This window comes from Erinaceus europaeus, chromosome 7 (assembly GCF_950295315.1).
Source record: "Erinaceus europaeus chromosome 7, mEriEur2.1, whole genome shotgun sequence".
NCBI classification, from domain to species: Eukaryota; Metazoa; Chordata; class Mammalia; order Eulipotyphla; family Erinaceidae; genus Erinaceus; species Erinaceus europaeus.
The window spans coordinates 42,755,624-42,774,222 of NC_080168.1; the positions used below are offsets into that span (position 1 = coordinate 42,755,624).

General features: G+C 46.2%; 1 protein-coding gene across 1 annotated transcript in view; it reads right to left on the reverse strand.

The window, feature by feature from the left end:
- NT5DC3 (5'-nucleotidase domain containing 3) overlaps nucleotides 1-15,755 on the reverse strand; it is an 80,705-nt gene extending 64,950 nt beyond the window's left edge. The window contains exon 1 of the mRNA XM_007527921.3: nucleotides 15,486-15,755. Within this exon, the coding sequence (XP_007527983.1) occupies nucleotides 15,486-15,693 (208 nt within the window). The 5' untranslated portion in view covers nucleotides 15,694-15,755. The remainder of the gene's footprint in view (nucleotides 1-15,485) is intronic.
- Nucleotides 15,756-18,599: the final 2,844 nt, after the last annotated feature.

Below are 18,599 nucleotides of genomic sequence, written 5' to 3' on the forward strand. Positions count from 1 at the left end.
TCCTATCCAACAACAATGACATCAATAAAAACAATAATAACTACAACAATAAAACAACAAGAGCAACAAAAAGGAATATTAAAAAAAAAAAAGATTTAAAAAATAAATCTTTTGAACAGGCTGGGAGTATGGACCTGCCAACACCCATGTCCAGTGGAGAAGCAATTACAGAAACCAGAACTACGTTCTGAACCCCAAAAATAATCTTGATCCACACTCCCAGTGGGGGAGAAGTGATAGGAGGAAAAAGGGAGGGATATTTGGGTGTAGTAAGAGGATCATGAATGGCTTGGAGGAGAAGAGATGACTGGACCTGAAGAAAAAAGGGGCAATTATGTACAAATATATAGACAGATAGTTGTAGAAATGATAGTAAACCCATCTCTTCAGCCTTGGGAGAACTACTATGGCTTGGAGGGATAGGGAAGTCAGAACTCTCTTGGTGGGAAAGGTGTGGAATTATACCTCTGTTGAATAATAATAAATAAATATTTTGGGGATCTAGTGGTGGCGCACCTGATTAAGCGCACATGTTATAGTGCACAAGGACCCAAGTTCAAGCCCCTGGTTCCTACCTACAGGAAGGAAGCTTCATGAGTGGTGAAGCAGGGGGCTGCAGGTGTCACTCTGTCTCTCTCCCTCTATATCTCCCCCACCCCTCTCAATTTCTCTCTGTCCTATCAAATAAGGAAAGAAAAAGGAAGGAAGGAAAGAAGGAAGGAAGAAAGAAAGGAAGGGAGAGAGGGAGGAAGAAAGAGATAAATGGCTGCCAGGAGCAGTAGATTCCTCATCATGAAGGCACTGAGTCCCAGAGATAAAACCCTGGTGGCAAAAAATAATTAAACTAAATTTAAAAAACATACTGAGGAGGCCGGGCAGTGGTGCACTGGGTTAAGCGCACATAGTACAAAGTGGAAGGACCTGTGCTGGGATCCCAGTTTGACCCCCTCCCCCCGGTTCCCCACCTGCAGGGGAATCACTTCACAAGGGGTAAAGCAGGTCTCTCCCCTCTCTGTTTTCCCTTCTCCCTCTCAATTTCTCTCTGTCCTATCCAAAAAATTGAAAACATGGCCACAGGAGTGGGGGATTCGTAGTGCAGGCACCAAGCCCCAGTGATAAGCCTGGAGGTAAAAAAACAAAAACAGAAAACACCAAATTGACACCTACTAAGTGTAGGTACTACACAGGGCACAGTGTGGGGACATAAATATAGACTTTCTGTACTAAGCGACATCAGATGTGGGGAGAGGGTTAGTACCCAGAACTGTCAGGCTAATTAGAGGAGGTAAAGTAGAATTAACATAGGTCTAGACATCCATCCCCTGCCATCCCTTCTAGAGAAGGTGACAATCATAAGACCTATTCGTCTAAAAAGCAGATTTGGTGTCCTTTAGCTTATGTTTTGCATTATCTCCGTGGGGAAATCAATTCATGACAAACAGGATTAGTCATCTGAATCATGAACAATGCTCGTGACATTTATACTACTCCCACCGAAAGTTAAAATTATAAGTCTGATTACTCGGTAAGTAATAGCTATAATCCTGACTGTTCCACAGCACATCTGTCACACGTCCAAAGTTCAAAAATAAAACTGGATGCAACTGTATGGAACTATAATCATCGAGGTACATGATTCAATGTCAATCTAATACTAAATCACTTAACAAAATCAGACAAACAACTTAGAACAAAAGTGTATTTGCTTCAAGGTAATCAAGAGAAGTGACCAATAATTTTTCCATTTATAAAGAGTACAGAAAAAATAAGTATAAATAATGCCTTCCACATGCTACATATCCTGTCTTTTATTCATGCCCTTTGAAACTAACAGCACAAGAATTAGGGATGGTGAAACAGCTCACTTGGATAGTGCGCTGATTTGCCACTAGGTATGGCCCAGTTTGAGCCCAGTCCCTGCTGCGTTGAAGGAAGTTTCAGTGCTGTGGTCTCTTTCACCCTCTCTTTATCTGTCTCTGTCTCCATTTTATTTTTACCATAGCACTACTCAGCTCTGGCTTATGATGATGCTGGGCATTGAACCTGGGACCTTGGAGTCTCAAGTAAGAAAGTCATTTGCATCATGCTATTTCTCCAGCCCAACTCTGTCTACATAAAAAAAAAAAAAAAGAAAAAAAAGGGAGGGAGGGGTCCAGGCAATAGCGCACCAGGTTAAGCACACATGGCCCGAAGCTCAAGGACCAGAGTATGGACCCAGTTGGAGCCCCGGCTCCCCGCCTGCAAGGAGGTGGCTTCACAAGCGGTGGAGCAGGTCTGCAGGTGTCTATCTTTCTCTCCGCTCTATCTGCCTCTCCTCTCTCAATTTCTCTCTGTCCTATCCATCAACAACAGCAATAACAACGATAACAATAATAACATCAACAGAGGCAACTAAGGGCAACAAAATGGGAAAAATGGCCTCCAGATGAAGTGGATTCATGTGCAGGCACCGAGCCCCAGCAATAACCCTCCAAGCAAAAAAAAAAAAAAAAGGAGGGGGCGGAGCCAAGATGGCTACTTTGAGATAACACCTAGTGTGAGCTCTGCAAGGAAGCTGCTTTCAATCAGGAAATCTCGGCCCCCAGGTTCCAGATGCTACTATGACGCCAACCAGACTTCCTTGGGCAGACAACCCCACCACGTATGTTGGAGCTCCACCTCCCCAGATTCCTGCCCCACTAGGGAAAGAGAGAGGCAAGCTGGGAGTATGGATCCACCTGTCATACAATGCCCATGTACAGCGGGGAAGCAATTACAGAAGCCAGACCTTCCACCTTCTGCACTCCATAGTGATTCTGGGTCCATACTCCCAGAGGGTTAAAGAATAGGGAAGCGGGAGTCCAGCGGTAGCAGCCGATAGAGTGCACGTGGCGCAAAGCGCAAGAACCCACAGAAGGATCCTGGTTCCAGCCCCCAGCTCCTCAACTGCAAGGGAGTCGCTTCACAAGCGGTGAAGCAGATCAACAGGTGTCTTTCTGCCCCCTCTCTGTCTTCCCCTCCTCTCTCCATTTCTCTCTGTCCTATCTAACAGTGATGGCATCAATAACAACAACAATAATAATTACATGGGCAACAAAAGAGAAAATAAATATAAAAAAAATAGGAAAACTATCAAGGGAAAGGATTGGATATGGAGCTCTGGGGGTGGGTACTGTGTGGAAATGTACACTTCTTATCCTATAGCCTTGTCAATATTTTCATTTTATTAAAAAAAAAATGTGTGTATGTGTGTGTGTGGGTGGGGGAGGTGGTGGATCTTGACTGCGTACATATTATAATGTGCCAGGGTCCAGGTTCAAACCTGCAGGGGGGAAGCTTCATGAGAGGTAAAGCAGTGCTGCAGGCTCTGTCTCTCTCCCTTTCTATCTTTCCCTTCCCTCTTGACTTCTCTGTCTATATCAAATAAACAAAAAAATAAATATACTTTTAAAATTTTCCAGGGCCAGATGGTGGTGCCTCTTGGTTAAGTGCACACATTACAGTGCACAAGGACCTGAGTTCAAGCCCCACATGCAGAGGGAAAGCTTCACAAGCAGTGAAGCAGGTCTGCAGGTGTCTCTTTTTCTCCCTCTCTCCCTCCTCTTCCCCTCTCAATTTCTCTGTCCTATCAAATAAGATAAATAAAATTTTAAACATTTAAAAAATTTCCCCCCATGAGGAATACTACTAAATACTGTTCCTACCACTTGAAGTTGAGAAAAATGAGGCTGAAAATTAACTGCTCCAAGGCTGCATGGTTAGCAAACAAAATGTAGGTTGAATGCCTGGCACAGTACCTGGCATACAGCAGGTGTTCCTCAAATGTCATTCAGATGATATTTTCCCTGGTTCACTATTTATCAGCAAAATCTGGGAACATTCCCCTATTCTCTCAGGGAATCTATAAGAGCAAAATTATTTCTTTAATACTGATATTATGAGGTAGGCAGAGTAATGCTCTCCTGTGACTCCCATGGTCTAATACCTGGGAGCCATGAATATGTGACCTGAGGTGACAAGGAAGAATTAAGGGTGAGACAGAATGAGAGCTGACTACGTGCTGCTTTAGTATATATTTAATACAGCACCAAAGAGTGGACTCTGAGTGCTGGTACTGTTGAGAAGTCTCCTAGATCCTACTTTATTTTAAATTGTTTATCTAATTTTGTTTAATTTTTTTCTTCTCAATCTTTTTTTTTTTTGTCTCCAGTGTTATCACTGAGGCTTGGTGCCTGCACTACGAATCCACTGCTCCTGGAGGCTATTTTTTCCCTTTTGTTGCCCTTGTTGTTTATTGTTGTTGTTGTCATTGATGTTGTTGGATAGGACAGAGAGAAATTGAGAGAGGAGGGGAAGACAGAGAGGGAGAGAGAAAAATAGACACCTGCAGACCTGCTTCACCACCTGTGAAGTGACCACCACCACCCCCCACAGGTGGGAAGCCAGGGTCTCGAACTGGGATCCTTACACTGGTCCATGCTTTGCACCATTTCCGCTTAACCTGCTGCGCTACCGCCAGGCCCCTATTTGTTTATTTTTAGAGAGGAGGAAGGGAGAGCCAGAAAGAAAAGACACAAAAACACTTTCCCATGCATGGAGCTCCCTGTGGTGCTCAAAGGGAGAGTCACCACAGTACTGCTCCACTTGTGGTGCTATTCTCAGTTCTCCCAGGTGGTGCCAGGGACTGAACCTGGAGCCTTGTTGTATGCTTTACATTGGATTGTTCTAGCTCTCCCCCTGCCAAGAAAATTGGTTCAGTCCTGCTAGTTTCACGGCCCGCTTGTCCCCACCCTAAGGAACCCCGCCAGAGTTCCAGAGTTCCAGAGTTAGAGAGTGCTTGGAGCCGCTGCGGGGGAAGGAGGCAGGAGAGTTCTGTTTGGTGATTAGTTTGTCTTAGTTTATAAATCGTTGTTCCTGAATAAAGAAATACAGCTTCCCTGCCCAGCCGTGTGACCCTGAGTCTCTGTTACCCACCCGTGAAGCTAGCCCGGCCAGCTAGAGCCTCCGAATTTTAACAAGAGCCTCACAGATGGCAAGCTGTGCTCTATCTGGTGAGTTATCAGGCTGCTGGCTTTAAAAGAGAGATTTTTCCCAGCAGGCCCAATGCTTCAGGTGGGGCCCAGTGTAATATCAAGGATCCCTCTGTGTGGAGAAAGAAGGAAGGAGAGAGTGTCTGAATGAGGTGATGTGAAAAGGACTTGGGGCATCAGATCCTTAGCCAGCCTCTCTCTTCTCTGTACCAGCTCAGTTCCACTCACGCAGTATGTACACGAGTCACCCAGCACAGGACTCACAGATGTCCCGAGGGAACAGTGAGCTCCCTGGAGCCAGTCAGGCCACATGCTGCTTCCTGTGTTCAGTTGGGACCATGTGGTTCACCATCAGAGACGGGAGACCCGAGCAGCCTGGATGCCCAAGGAAGCTTCCAAAGTGAAGCCAAGGAGAAGAGGCCATGGTGATGCAGGAGGGCCATCTTCAGAGTTAAGCAGCCACCATACATGAGGAAATTCAGAATCACTCTGTGACTCAGGTCATCCAAAATAAAACTGGCAGCCTTGTGATCACATGGGAAGCACAAACAGATGCCAGATGGCTGCTGGGGGGCGGGCAGGGAGGTGGATGGAAAGAGGGGTGCCTCCTTTCAGCATAGAACTGGACTCCACCAACCAGGTCTGTGGTCCTCTCCTACTTTGGGTATTTCCTTCCCACCTGAAGGCATCAGCGTGAACATGTAGCAAGCTTTCCCCTATGGCTATTGCTTGCTTCCTGTGGTCCACTGGGACATTATTATTTATTTATTTATTTATTTATTTATTCCCTTTTGTTGTCCTTGTTTTATTATTGTTGTTGTTACTGATGTCATTGCTGTTGGATAGGACAGAGAGAAATGGAGAGAGGAGGAGAGAAAGACACCTTCAGACCTGCTTCACCATTTGTGAAGCGACTCCCCTGCAGGTGAGGAGCTAATGTGTAAGACACACAGAAACATACAAAACGAACAACAACCCTCAACCCCACGTGGTGTCCGGCTTAGGACATAAACCCCTGAAGTCCTCAACTATATTGTCCTCCTTCCCAGAGGTCGCCTGCCCTAGTCCCCAGATCAGGTGTTTAAATTCTCTGCTTGTCTTTTCTTTTATCACATGTGTGTTCCACCTAAGTGGCCTTTTTCTTTTCTAGATAGAGGCAAAGAGAGAGAGAAAGAACGAAAGAGACCACAGCACCAAAGCTTCCTTCAGTACAAGGAGGGCCAGGCTTGAACCTGGGTTGCAGCCACACACTGTTAGACTGTTAGTGAGCTATTTCACCAGCCCCTGTTCCTAAATGATCTGCACTGTAATAAAAATTCCGTTATAGCTCAAAAATAACCAATGAACGAGTCCTGAAGCCGCATGGAGGGCAGGGAGTTACATTTATTTCATGTTAACGGGTTAACATGAAATAGGCTGCTACAGGCTGCTACCAGACCTGCGCACACTTGTACTGCAACACCCAGCTTTTATTAGTTTCAAACTGGGAGCGACACAAGCTGATTTGTTAGAAAGAGTCCATAAAGGTGAGAGCAGATTAGCAGGTTGGCTGCAATCATAGCCCTCGGGATACTGAAACATAGAAGTGGGGGTTCACCAGGAGCCTATAGATTTTTCATTTCAGTAGCATCTGCTCTGGTGCATACTCTTTGCTTTGGTGCATATTCAACATATTTCTGACGGTCACTGATTATATGTATATATGTATATATGTATATATATATATACAGGGCCCTAGCTTAGGAGGCAATGGATCTCAAAAGGATCAGGCAGTAAATATTTGGAGGTCTGCAGGCCACAAAGTATATCTTACAAAGACTCAAGGCTGATATCACAACACAAAAAAGGGCCACCCTAATACAAGGAGATGAAAAGGTATGACTATACCCCATTGAAAAATCAGTGTGCAGAAGAGGCCGGGTAGTGGCATACACATTATCCTGCACAAGGATCTTGGTTCAAGGTTTCCCAACTGTTGGTGGTGAGCTTCACAAGTAGTGAAGCAGGGCTGCAGGTGTCTCTGTCTCCCTTAATATATACCCCTCCCCTCTCAATTTCTCTCTATCTAAAATAAGTAAATAAAATAAAACAAAACTCAATACCCACAGACAACAGGCTGGATTTGGCCCCTCAACTGTACTTTGCAACTCTGCCTATAAGAGATACTATTGGGAGTCTGGTGTTAATGTACCAGGTTAAGCACACACGGCACAAAGCACAAGGATCAGCATAAGGATCCCAGTTCAATCCCCCCCACACCCCTGGCTCCACACCTGCAGGGGTGTTGCTTCACAAGCAGGTCTGCAGGTGTCTCTTTTTCTCTCCCCCTCTGTCCTCCCCTCCTCTCTCGATTTCTCTCTGTCCTATCCAACAACAGTAGCAATAACAAGAGCCGCAAAATGGAAAAAAAAAAAAAAAAAAAAGGCCTCCAGGAGCAGTGGATTCCTAGTGCAGGTACCAAGTCCCAGCGATAACCCTGGAGGGAAAAATAAATAAAGAAATGCTATCTCCTCTCAATGCCATTTCAGCATCTTTCTGACAACATCCAACGATGCCCTTTGGTTAGTCTTTGTCCCTGATCTCTTTTCTCATTCTGCTCATTTCAGCCTTCCTGAACCTCTATTTGGGGTGCACCTTTTGTAAACAGCAGATTACTGATGTGGGCAGAATCCTTTCCGCAATCACATTTTCTATTTCCTGCTTTTTCTGGTTCTTTTTCCTCCACTCTCACTTTCTCTCAGGCTGATTTCTCTACTGTCAATATTTTGGTAAGATTTAGTAATGTGTCTACCAATACCATTCTCCATTTGAGTCGCTTCACGGGGTGGGGTGTGTGTGGGGGGGGTGGGCATGCTGGGCATTTGCTTTCATCAGAGAGTATTACAAAGAAAACCTCCACAGCCTACACACACACACACACACACACACACACACACACACACACACACACACACACACACACACACACACACACGAAAGAGAAGGGAGGGCAGAGGTAGATAGCATAATACTTATGCAAAAAAGACTCTCAAGCCTGAGGCTCTAAAGTACCAGGTTTAATCCCCAGCACCACCATAAACCAGTGCTGAGCATTGCTCTGGTAAATAAATGAGAGGGAAGGAAAGAGAAAAAGAGAAAGAGGGAGGTAGGGGAGGAGAAGGGGACAGAGGGGGTAAGGAGAGAAGGAAGTGGGGGGGGGGAGGTGGGGGAGGATGTTTCCCTGCCTGGTAGGCACAGCTAATAAAGCCCAGCAAATGTTCCCAAGAGGTTAACACCTTCAGGGCCGCTCACCAGCTTTTATTTTTAGCACTGTGATTCCTCCCCAATTTCTCAAGCATTGAGCTATGCATTCAAAAGCCCATCCACGGGAGTTGGGCTATAGCTCAGCAGGTTAAGTGCAGGTGGCGCAAAGCTCAAAAGCCCATCCTTGGTGTTCTGTTTTTGTTTTGTCTTTTCCAATATATGGCACACTATATATCAAAAAGGATTGTAGATTATCTCCTTTGTCAGACTGCTTGCAGCCAAAGTCCAAACAGAACTCTAAAATAGAGAGGGTAGTTATGTTTTCACATGTTTGTTGAGAGCTCAGTAAAGGACTGGTGTCCCGACCCACCTGGCAGACATCAAGCTTTCTGAACCCCAGTGCTACAACTGAGGAATCAGAACCTCAGAGCCAGGTTCTTAATTTCTGTTTTTATTTTATTTTTTATCGCCATCGGGGTTATCACAGGGACTAGTTGCCTGCACAATGAATCCACAGCTCCTATTGATAGGACAGATAGAATGGGGGGGGGGGATTAGAGAGGAAGAGATAAGCACCTACAGACCTACTTCACCAATGGTAAAGCTTCCCCAGCAGGTAGGAAACGGGGGCTCTAACCTGGGTTCTCACTAATAATAATGTGTGCACTTAACCAGATGAGTCACCTCCTGGTCCCAGATTTGTCTTTAAACAAGTGTGAAACCTACTGGAATTGCTTTTTAATTTTTTTTTTTCTTTTTTGGCTGCCAATTTGTTTTGGTTTTTGCCTCCAGGGTTATTACTACAGGTGTCTATCTTTTTCTCTCTCCCTCTCAATGTCTCTCTGTCCTATCCAATGAAATGGGGGGGGGGGGCTTCCAGGAGCAGTGGATTTGTAGTGCCGGCACTGAGCTCCAGCAATAATCTTGAAAGGGTTAAAAGAATAAAATAAATAATAATAATAATAAAAAGAAATAAGCACTTGACTGTACCAGATGAAACTGAGAGTCTCATAAAACGACATGCAGAATGACATGTGGGTGTTTTTGTGTAAAAGTGCATATTTTTTCCTGAAGACAGGCATAGCTTTCTCCGGATTCTCAAACGCACATGATGCTATAGCCCTGTTACACAGAACAGCTTATGGTGAAAGTTAAACATCGGGAGTTGGGCAGTAGCACAGCGGATTAAGTGCAGGTGGCACAAAGCACAAGGACCAAAGTAAGGATCCCGGTTTGAGCCCCTGGCTCCCCACCTGCTAGGGAGTCGCTTCACAGGCGGTGAAGCAGGTCTACAGGTATCTATCTATCTCTCCCCCTCTCTGTCTTCCCCTCCTCTCTCCATTTCTCTCTGTCCTATCCAACAACGATGGCATCAATAACAACAACAATGAAACAACAAGGGCAACAAAAAGGGAATAAATAAATATTTTAAAAAAGGAAGTTAAACATCTCTGGCTACTAAAATACATTCCTATTATATGTTGCATGTGGATACGGATCTACTCTTACTGTAGAATTTTCCAAAGGATCGTTTTTTGAAGGTGAATTCTAAGCTACTACTTCAGAAAAGGAGGCCCAGGGTACGTGCCTCACCATGCTGCAGGCCCTGGGTTTGATCCCCAGCACCACATGGGAGCACCAAGGAAGCTCCATGTATGGCACAGTGCTACCTCTTTTCTCTCTTTTTAAATTATCTTTACTTACTGGATAGACAGAAATCGAGAGGGAAGGGGGAGAAAAGAGAGGAAGAGAGACAGAGAGACTGCAACACTGCTTCACTGCTTGCAAAGTTCTTCCCTTGCAGGCAGGGGGCCTGGGGCTTGAACCTGGGTCCTTGTGTACTGTAACATGTGCACTCAACCAGGTGCACCACCATCCGGACCACTATATCTTTTCAATAACTCTCTCTCTAAAAATGTGAAGTTTTCAAAAGGAGAATTCCATGGTCAAATTTACTTTAAATATTACACTGCACCCCCTTGAAGACTCTTTATCCCCCTCCCCCTATTACTGTCACCAGGGTTATCACTGGGGCTTGGTGCAGGCATAACAAATCCACTGCTCCTGGCAACCATATTTCCTTTTTTCTTTCCTTTATTTGATAAGACAGAGAGAAAGTGAGAGTAGACAAGAGGACAGAGAAAGCGAAACACCTGCAGATCTGCCTCATCACTCATGAAGCTTCTCCCCGTAGGTAGAGAGCAGGGGCTGGAACCCAGGTCCTTGCATATGGTAATATGTGTGCTTAATCAGGTGTGTCACTGCCTGGGGTGGGAGAGGGTCACACAAGGGCCCTTTTCTTTTCTCTTTCCTTTTCTTCTCTTTTCTTTTCTTTAATACAAGGGACCAAACCCAGAGATCCATGCACAGAAGGCACACAATGGGCCACCAAGCCACCTCCCTGATGAATTCTAAAGATTGATCCCCATGCTCTGATAAACTGTAAAAATCTTCCTTCAGATGTGGGAGATAGCATAGTGATTATGCACAAAGACTTTTAAGCTTGAGGCTCCGAAGACCCAGGTTCAATCCCCCAAAGCACAAGCCAGAGCTGAGCAGTGCTCTGGTAAAATTAATTAATCTCCTTTCCTTCATGTGTGTTTTCCACATTTCTGTAACTACATCTCTTAGAATACAGTGGGACATAGTCTGAGAAACACTAGTCTAGTTTCATGTATTTTAAAAGGATTCATGGGGGTTGGGCGGTAGAGCAGCGGGTTAAGCACACATGGGTTAAGCGCACATGGCAGAAGTGAAAGGACCGGCTCAAGGATCCTGGCTCAAGGATCCTGGCTCCGCAGGGGGGTTGCCTCTGAGGGTGAAGCTGGTCTGCAGGTGTCTGTCTTTCTCTCCCCTTCTTTTTTTTAAAGTAGTTTATTTGTCTCTTTTTTTTTTTTGACATTTTTCCCTTTTGTTGCCCTTGTTGCTTTTCATTGTTGTTATTATTATTGTTGTCATTGCTGTCATTGTCGTTGGATAGGACAGAGAGAAATCAAGATAAGAGAGGAAGACAGAGAGGGGGAGAGGCAGATAAACACCTGCTGACCCACTTCACCGCTTATGGGGCGACCCCCCTGCAGGTGAGGAACCGGAACCAGGGGCTTAAACAGGGATCCTTATGCCCATCCTTGAGCTTTGCACCGTGTGCGCTTAACCTGCTGCACTACCGCCTACCCCCCTATCTCCCCCTTTCTGTCTCCCCTCCTCTCTCGATTTCTTTGTCCTATTCAACATCAATAGCAACAATAATGACAATAAAGGCAACAAAATGGAAAAAAAAAATGGCTTCCAGGAGCAGGGGGTTGGTAGTTCAGGCACCACCAAGCCCCAGTGATAACCCTGGAGGCAAAAAAAAAAAAAAAACTTTCATGCACGAGGCTCTGAGATCCCAGGTTCAATCTCCAGCCTCACCATAAACCACAGCGGAGCAGTACCCTGGTAAAATAATCAAATCATTAATTGACTGATTGATTAAAAAAAAAGAAAAATTAAATTTTGAAAAAGATAAGATGAAGATTGATTTATTTATAACAAATGAGAGAGGAGAGAGATCAGAGCACTGCTCTGATAATGGGTAAAACAAGGAGTGAAAAAAATCTTTCCTTCCTAGCTGCCATCCTTCTAGAAGCTTCTACAAAGGGCTGAACAGACAGCAGAGTGTAGTATGCACCTGATGGATGACCCCTGGGGTTCATTGTTCATCTCCCCCCGCTTACACACACACACAAACACACTCTCTCCAGAGAGGCAAAGAAAGTGAAAAAGACCACAGCAGCAGATGAGGTGAGGACCAGAGTTGCATATTTGGCGAAGCAGCCCACTATACAACTGAGCTGTTTCACCAGCCCTGGACTGTCACTTCGGTTTACCAATCTGTCCATCCAGGCTAGTCCTGGCAGGTGGCAGCCCCTCCCTCTCTGGCCTGGCCATCTGTGAATCAGTGGCCCTTAAACCCACTGCTCAGTGAGTGCTTGGTACCTGAGTATAAGCTGGGTACTAAGGGGAGAAGTGATGGAGCTCCAGACAGGATGAAGAAGGAAGAAGCCTCTAGAAGTCCCTGTGTTCTCAGTGGGAGGGAGGCATGTGTGTAACTGCTGGGGCAGAATTGGGGAGAGGCCACTAAGACTCCTGGTTCAGACTTTCCTACCTAGAAAGGCTGAGACAGTCTTTAACCCTGGGGTCTATGGGGAGACCAGCTAGAGAGAGGAGGTGGCTTATTCCAAGTCACAAGGTCACAGACCCAAAGCTGACCCAGGGGCATGGGTAGCATAATAGTTATGCAGAGATTCTCATGCCTGAGGCTTCAAAGTCCCAGGTTCAACCCCCTGCACCACCACAAGCCAGAGCTGCTGAGTGCTCTGGTAAAGGAAAAAAAAAACGTCATGATGTGATTTGGGTTGGGGTGTGTGTGTGTGGGGGGGGTAGATAGCATATCAGTTATGCAAAGAAACTCCCATGCCTGAGGCTCCAAAACTGACCCAGCCCCATCCTAACTTACTAAGGTGACCTCAGACCAAAGCCCATATCCTTAGATAATGCTACACTGTAGGATGGCCATAAAAGACATACTACTCAAGGGACACACAACTGATACAACACTTCAAGATACTATTCAGAGTACAAAGTTGCTGTACCACTCGCTACCTCTACATGGCATTTGTGACATGGCAAATGTTAGATGTGCAGAACAGATCATACCCAGGGACTTAGCAAGGAAGCAGCAGGAAGGGGGTAGGGTGCGACTATTAAAGGCAACCTGGAGGAGCAGTTATGTGGTACTGGGTAAACAAGCCCACAGGTAACTGATTTATGGGCCATAGGAAAAGTCATAACACATTTTCTGCACAGAAAAATACTTCATGGGGGCTGGGAAGACAGCATAGTTATGCAAAAAGACTCTCTAAAGTCCCAGGTTCAATCCCCAGTACCACCATAAGCCAAAGCTGATCAGTGTTCTGGTAAAATAAATATAAAAAGGAAAAATATTTCATAACGGGGCCAGGTGGTGGCACACTTGATTGAGCGGACATATTACAGTGCACAAGGACCCAGATTCGAGCCCCCGGTCCCCACCTGCAGAGGGAAAGCTTTGCCGAGTGGTGAAGCTATGCTGCAGATGTCTCTCTGTCTCTCTCCCTCTCTATCTCCCCTCCTCCTCTCAATTTCTGGCTGTCTCTATCCAGTAAATAAATAAAGAAAAAGAGAAGAAAAAAAAAGAAAAGAGAAAAAAGAAAAGAAAATTTTATGACTTCTCCAACAATGCAATGTTTTTATTTATCTGTTACTACTGTCATTATTATTATTTTAGAAGTAGAGAGTTGTGAAAGAAGCCATAATACCAAAGCTTCCTTTAATATGGTGGGTACCAGGCTCAAACCTGGGTCACACACATGGCAAAGTTGCACACTATCCAAGTGGGTTATCTCACCAGCCCTGAGCAATGCTCTAGTAAAACAATAATACTAATAGTAAAATAACACACATACACTGCAAAATGTCACCACTAAGTGAAATGGGGTAAAGGATAAACTAGATCTCCTACACATGCAGAGATCAAACTAGGGACCTCATGCAAGCCCTATGATTTACTCTCTGTCTCAGACTTCCCTCCCTTAATTCTTATAACCATGTAGTATATATACTATTACCTCAATTTTAAGTTTCAATTTTTAAAAAAAAATTTTTAATTTACTTATTTTCCCTTTTGTTGCCCTTTTTTTTTTATTATTGTAGTTATTATTGTTGTTATTGACATCATCACTGTTGGATAGGGCAGAGAGAAATGTAGAGAGGAGGGTAAGACAGAGAGGGAGAGAGAAAGATAAGACAGCTGCAGACCTACTTCACCATTTGTGAAGTGACTCCCCTGAGGTGGGAAGCAGGGGCTTGAACCAGGGCCCTTAATGGCCAGTCCTTTGGTTTTGCACCACGTGCACTTAACCTGCTACGCTACCGCCTGACTCACTTAAGTTTCAATTTTTAAAAAATGGTCTTGCCTGCCCAAATGGTCTTCTGCACTTCTCTCATTTACAATCTATCATTGCCAACATCTCCAAAACCATTTTTTTTTCCTGACACAGAGCCCCACCAAAAACTGATGAAAAATTGAACTGAGCAGAAGAAAACTGAACAAACCTATTTTCATAGACGCCTGCACGGCGAGGCATCTTTAAGTCCCCACAGAAAAGGGGAAAAAAATCATTCGCATTGGTGAAAAATAATACTCCTGCTTCTCTGGACTTCTGGACAAAAGATATGGGGGGGGGGGGGAGACAGTGATCCTACAAAAGGTTTTCTCCCACCAAATATTTCCACACTATCCTCTATCTGCCTACTCTGGCAAAACCAAACTCCAAATTTCAGGATGAATACCATTCTAAAAGCTCTCTTGAAAGCAACAGCCCCAGTGGCTGTGAGTGGCCTTTTACAGGAGTTCCCAGATGGTCAGAAGCACAGGTCACAGGACAGGGGATCAGGGGACAGCACTGAGGTCAAGGTGTGACCTTGGCCAGGTTCCCCTCAACTCCAGCCTACCCTTTCCACCGGTGGGATGGGAAGCAGGTGTCTTATCTATAGCACACCTCCCTCACAGATGCAGGGAGGATTCAGGAAGACAAGTGATGTGCCCTGCACTCGCTTCTCTTTGTCTTTCTGTTTCCTTTACTACCGAGTGGCCCCGGCTGACTACCTGTCCTCCAAGTCACCAAGTTGTCACTCCTTGGAATGCACTCACTTAGCCTCTGGCAAATAAACCTGGACACCCCCAACCTCTGCTATCCTTTGTCCAACATTGTCAATCGCACCCCCCCCCCCCCAGTCTCCTTTGGGAAAGGAAGAGACGAGGCAAAAGGGAACTGGATCAGCCCTGGCGACAGGTCCACCTGCCCAGGGGCCCGGAACCGGGTGGCCCCGCCGGCTGCTGCGATCGCTGCAGTTTTTGTTCACAAAGTACGTGGGGCTGGTCGTCTCCCCAAGCCGGATCCGTGGAACCCCGTCAGTCCCCCTCACCCCCCCCGCCCAATACGCTTCTGGTGCAGATTACTAGCAATATATATATGCCACGAATTTGCAAAAGGAAAGGAGGACAGATCTCAAAGTTTCCAGAGGCGCGTATTTCTGCAGAGGCGATGCCGCCCGCAGGTAGGGACTGAGTGGGCGCCTGGGGGTCCCAGGGCGCTCGCTTCCCGGCGGGGAGGCCTCTCAGGTCCCGGGGGTTCAGGCGGGAGCACTCACCGTCCGTGCTCCTCTTCGCCTCCCGGTAGCGGTCCCACAGGTAGCGCTTCATGTCTGGGGCGGTCCCGGCTGCTGTGCACAAGGGCCGCGCGGATCCCGCGGGAAGCTGCCCCCGCGCCGCAGCCCAGCAGCTGCCCCGCAGGGCCGCCGCCGCCCTCGCTCCGGCCCCGCGGGCCGCAGCCACCGCCACCGCCACCGCAGTGGCCATGCTCTGCGCCGCGCTGCCGCGAGTGGCGCCGCGAGCCCGCTCAGCCCTGCGTGCAGCTCCCTGCGTGCCGACACGTGGCGCTGCAGCCCGCCCCTTCCAGGCCGCCGCGGGGCGGGGACTTTAAGGGGCGAATCCTGCATGGGCGGGGCTTCACCCGGTCCGACGCGGGCGGCGCTATGGACAGGGACTTTCATGGGTGGGGCTTGGTGACGTGAGCCGGGTCAGAGGGGAGCAGGGCCTGGTCAGACAGGGCCAAGCTCCCAGCCTGCTGTGTGTGATCGCTAGTTTTTTGTTTGTTTTCATTTTTTTTACTTGATAAATAATGGGTTACGGGTGGGAAGATAGGCTATGGTTATACAAAAGAGAGTATCATGCCTGAGGCTCCAAAGTCCCAGGTTCAATCTCCCTGCACCACCATAAGTCAGAGCTTAACTGTGCTCTGGTAAAAAAAAAAAAAAAAAGATCTGGGGGTTGGCCGGGCGGCAGCTCAGCGGGTTAAGCGCAGGGCAGGGGACACAAAGCGCAAGGACCTGCAGGACCAGCAGAAGGATTCCTGTTCGAGCCCCGCCTCCCCACCTGCAGGGGAGTCCCTTCACAGGCGGTGAAGCAAGTCTGCAGGTGTCTATCTTTCTCTCCCCCTCTGTCATTCCCTCTTCTCTCCATCCTATCCAACAACAATAATTACAATAAAATAGCAAGGGCAACAAAAGGGAATAAATAAGTAAATATTAAAAAAAAAAAAAAAGACACTGTTGGTGTATTGCACCAAAGTAAAAGACTCTGGGGTTTGGGGGAGGGCTCAGGTCCTGGAACGGGCAGAAGAGAACCTAGTGGGGGTTGAATTTTATGTGAAAACTGGGAAACGTTACGCATGTCAAATTATTGCATTTTACTGTCAACTGTAAACCATTAGTGCCCCAATAAAGAAATTTTAAAAAAGATACTGTCCCCCCAAAAAAGTGGATCACAGATTATAAAATTACAGTGTATAGTTCCACACCACACCAGCCACCACCAAAGTTCGGAGTATCCCCCCCTACCTCGGAAAGACAACCACTACAGTACTCACAAAGTCTTAGAAACACTTTGTTTCTTGTATCTTTGTTGTTGTTGTTACAAGTTCATGTGTATTGGTTCTCTAGATGCTACATATGAGTGAAACCATCCGGTAGTTGTCTTTCATCTCTTTTTTTATTTCACTAAGTATAATCACCACAAGTTCTATTCATTTTATCATCTGTTTTGATTGCAGAGTAGTAATATGTGTGCTTAACCAAGTACACCAGTGTCCAACCCTGCCCCTGCCAATTGCAGAGTAATATTACATGAAGCACATAGAGCTTCACATAACTTCTTTATCCAATCATCTGTCAATGAGTATTTCTACTTCCACTCTGGCTATTGTGAGTAATGCAGCTATGGACATAGGGTACCTATATCCCTTTGAAATAGTGTTTGCATGTCCTTTGGATAACTACTTGAGAGTTGTATTTATCTGACTCTGCCTGTGGTTCCTGCAGTGGTGAGTTCAAAACCACAAGGACAACATGCTACACCTGAGGAAGATGGGTCCTTATAGTGGGGTAGCGTGGAACATTCCTACTCATGACCTCAGAATGTGAGCTCAGATCTACAGGGATGCAGAGGTCACACAGGCTCCTAACCTGATTATGGGCCCCAGATCAGATCAAATTGATGGGGTTTACAGTCAACAATATTTATATACCTTTCTCATATTTGGGAACTACTCTCTTCCCTGATCCAGCTTTCTGGTCCTTTTTCCAGCCATGACATCATCTCTCCAGGCAATAACTTGGATCCACCTGCATTTCAGATTTCAGGCTCAGGAGGAAAAAGAAAAAAAACTAGTATAGCCACAGGCTTTGGAATATAACTAAAATATGCCTACTGGCTATCTACAAAATGGAGATACCCCCCAACTCTTCATCTGCACTATTCCAGCCTTTAGGTTTATGATTGGTCAACAATTTGTTTGGCTTTGTATGTTAACCCTCTTTTCAGCCACCAGGTTCCAGATGCTAGCATGATGCCAACCAGACTTTCCCCACCAAGGTGTCCTGGAGCTCCGATTCCCCAGAACCCCACCCCACTAGGGAAAGAGAGAGGTACGCTGGGAGTATGGATCAACCTGTCAATGCCCATATTCAGCGGGGAAGCAATTACAGAAACCAGACCTTCCACCTTCTGCATCCCACAATGACCTTGGGTCCATACTCCCAGAGGGTTAAAGAATAGGAAAGCTATCAAGGGAGGGGATGACATATGGAGTTCTGATGGTGGGAATTGTGTGAAGTTGTACCCCTCTTATGCTATGGTTTTGTCAATGTTTCCTTTTTATAAATAAAAAAAAAGAAAAGAAAAGAAAAGAAAGAAAGGAAAAGAAACTGTTGTATGCTTTACATTGGGTAGCTCTCCCCCGCCAAGAGAATTGGTTAGTTTCGCGGGCCTGCTTGGCCCTGCCCCGAGGAACCCCGAGAGGGTTCCTGAGTTAGAGAGTTCCAGAGTTGCCAGAGTAAGAGAGAGTGCTTGCGCCGCCGCGGCAAAGAGGCAGCAGAGTTCTGTTTGGTGATTAGTTTGTCTTAGTTTATGAATCGTTGTTCCTGAATAAAGAAATACAGCTTCCCTGCCCAGCCGTATGTCTCTGGTCGTTTCTGTTACCCGCCCGTGAAGCTATCCCGGCCAGCTAGAGCCACCGAATTTTAACAACAAGAAACCATAAGGAATGTGATGGCTTGTTTCCTGCCCCAGCACGGCCTATCCAGCTCTGCGGCACCTTCTTCCAGAGATGTGTGGTCACCCACACCCACCCCCACCCTTACCTTCCACTTTGGCAAAGCTGACAGCATGCATCTGACCCCGGCTCCAAGAGGTGATTTTGTATGTGT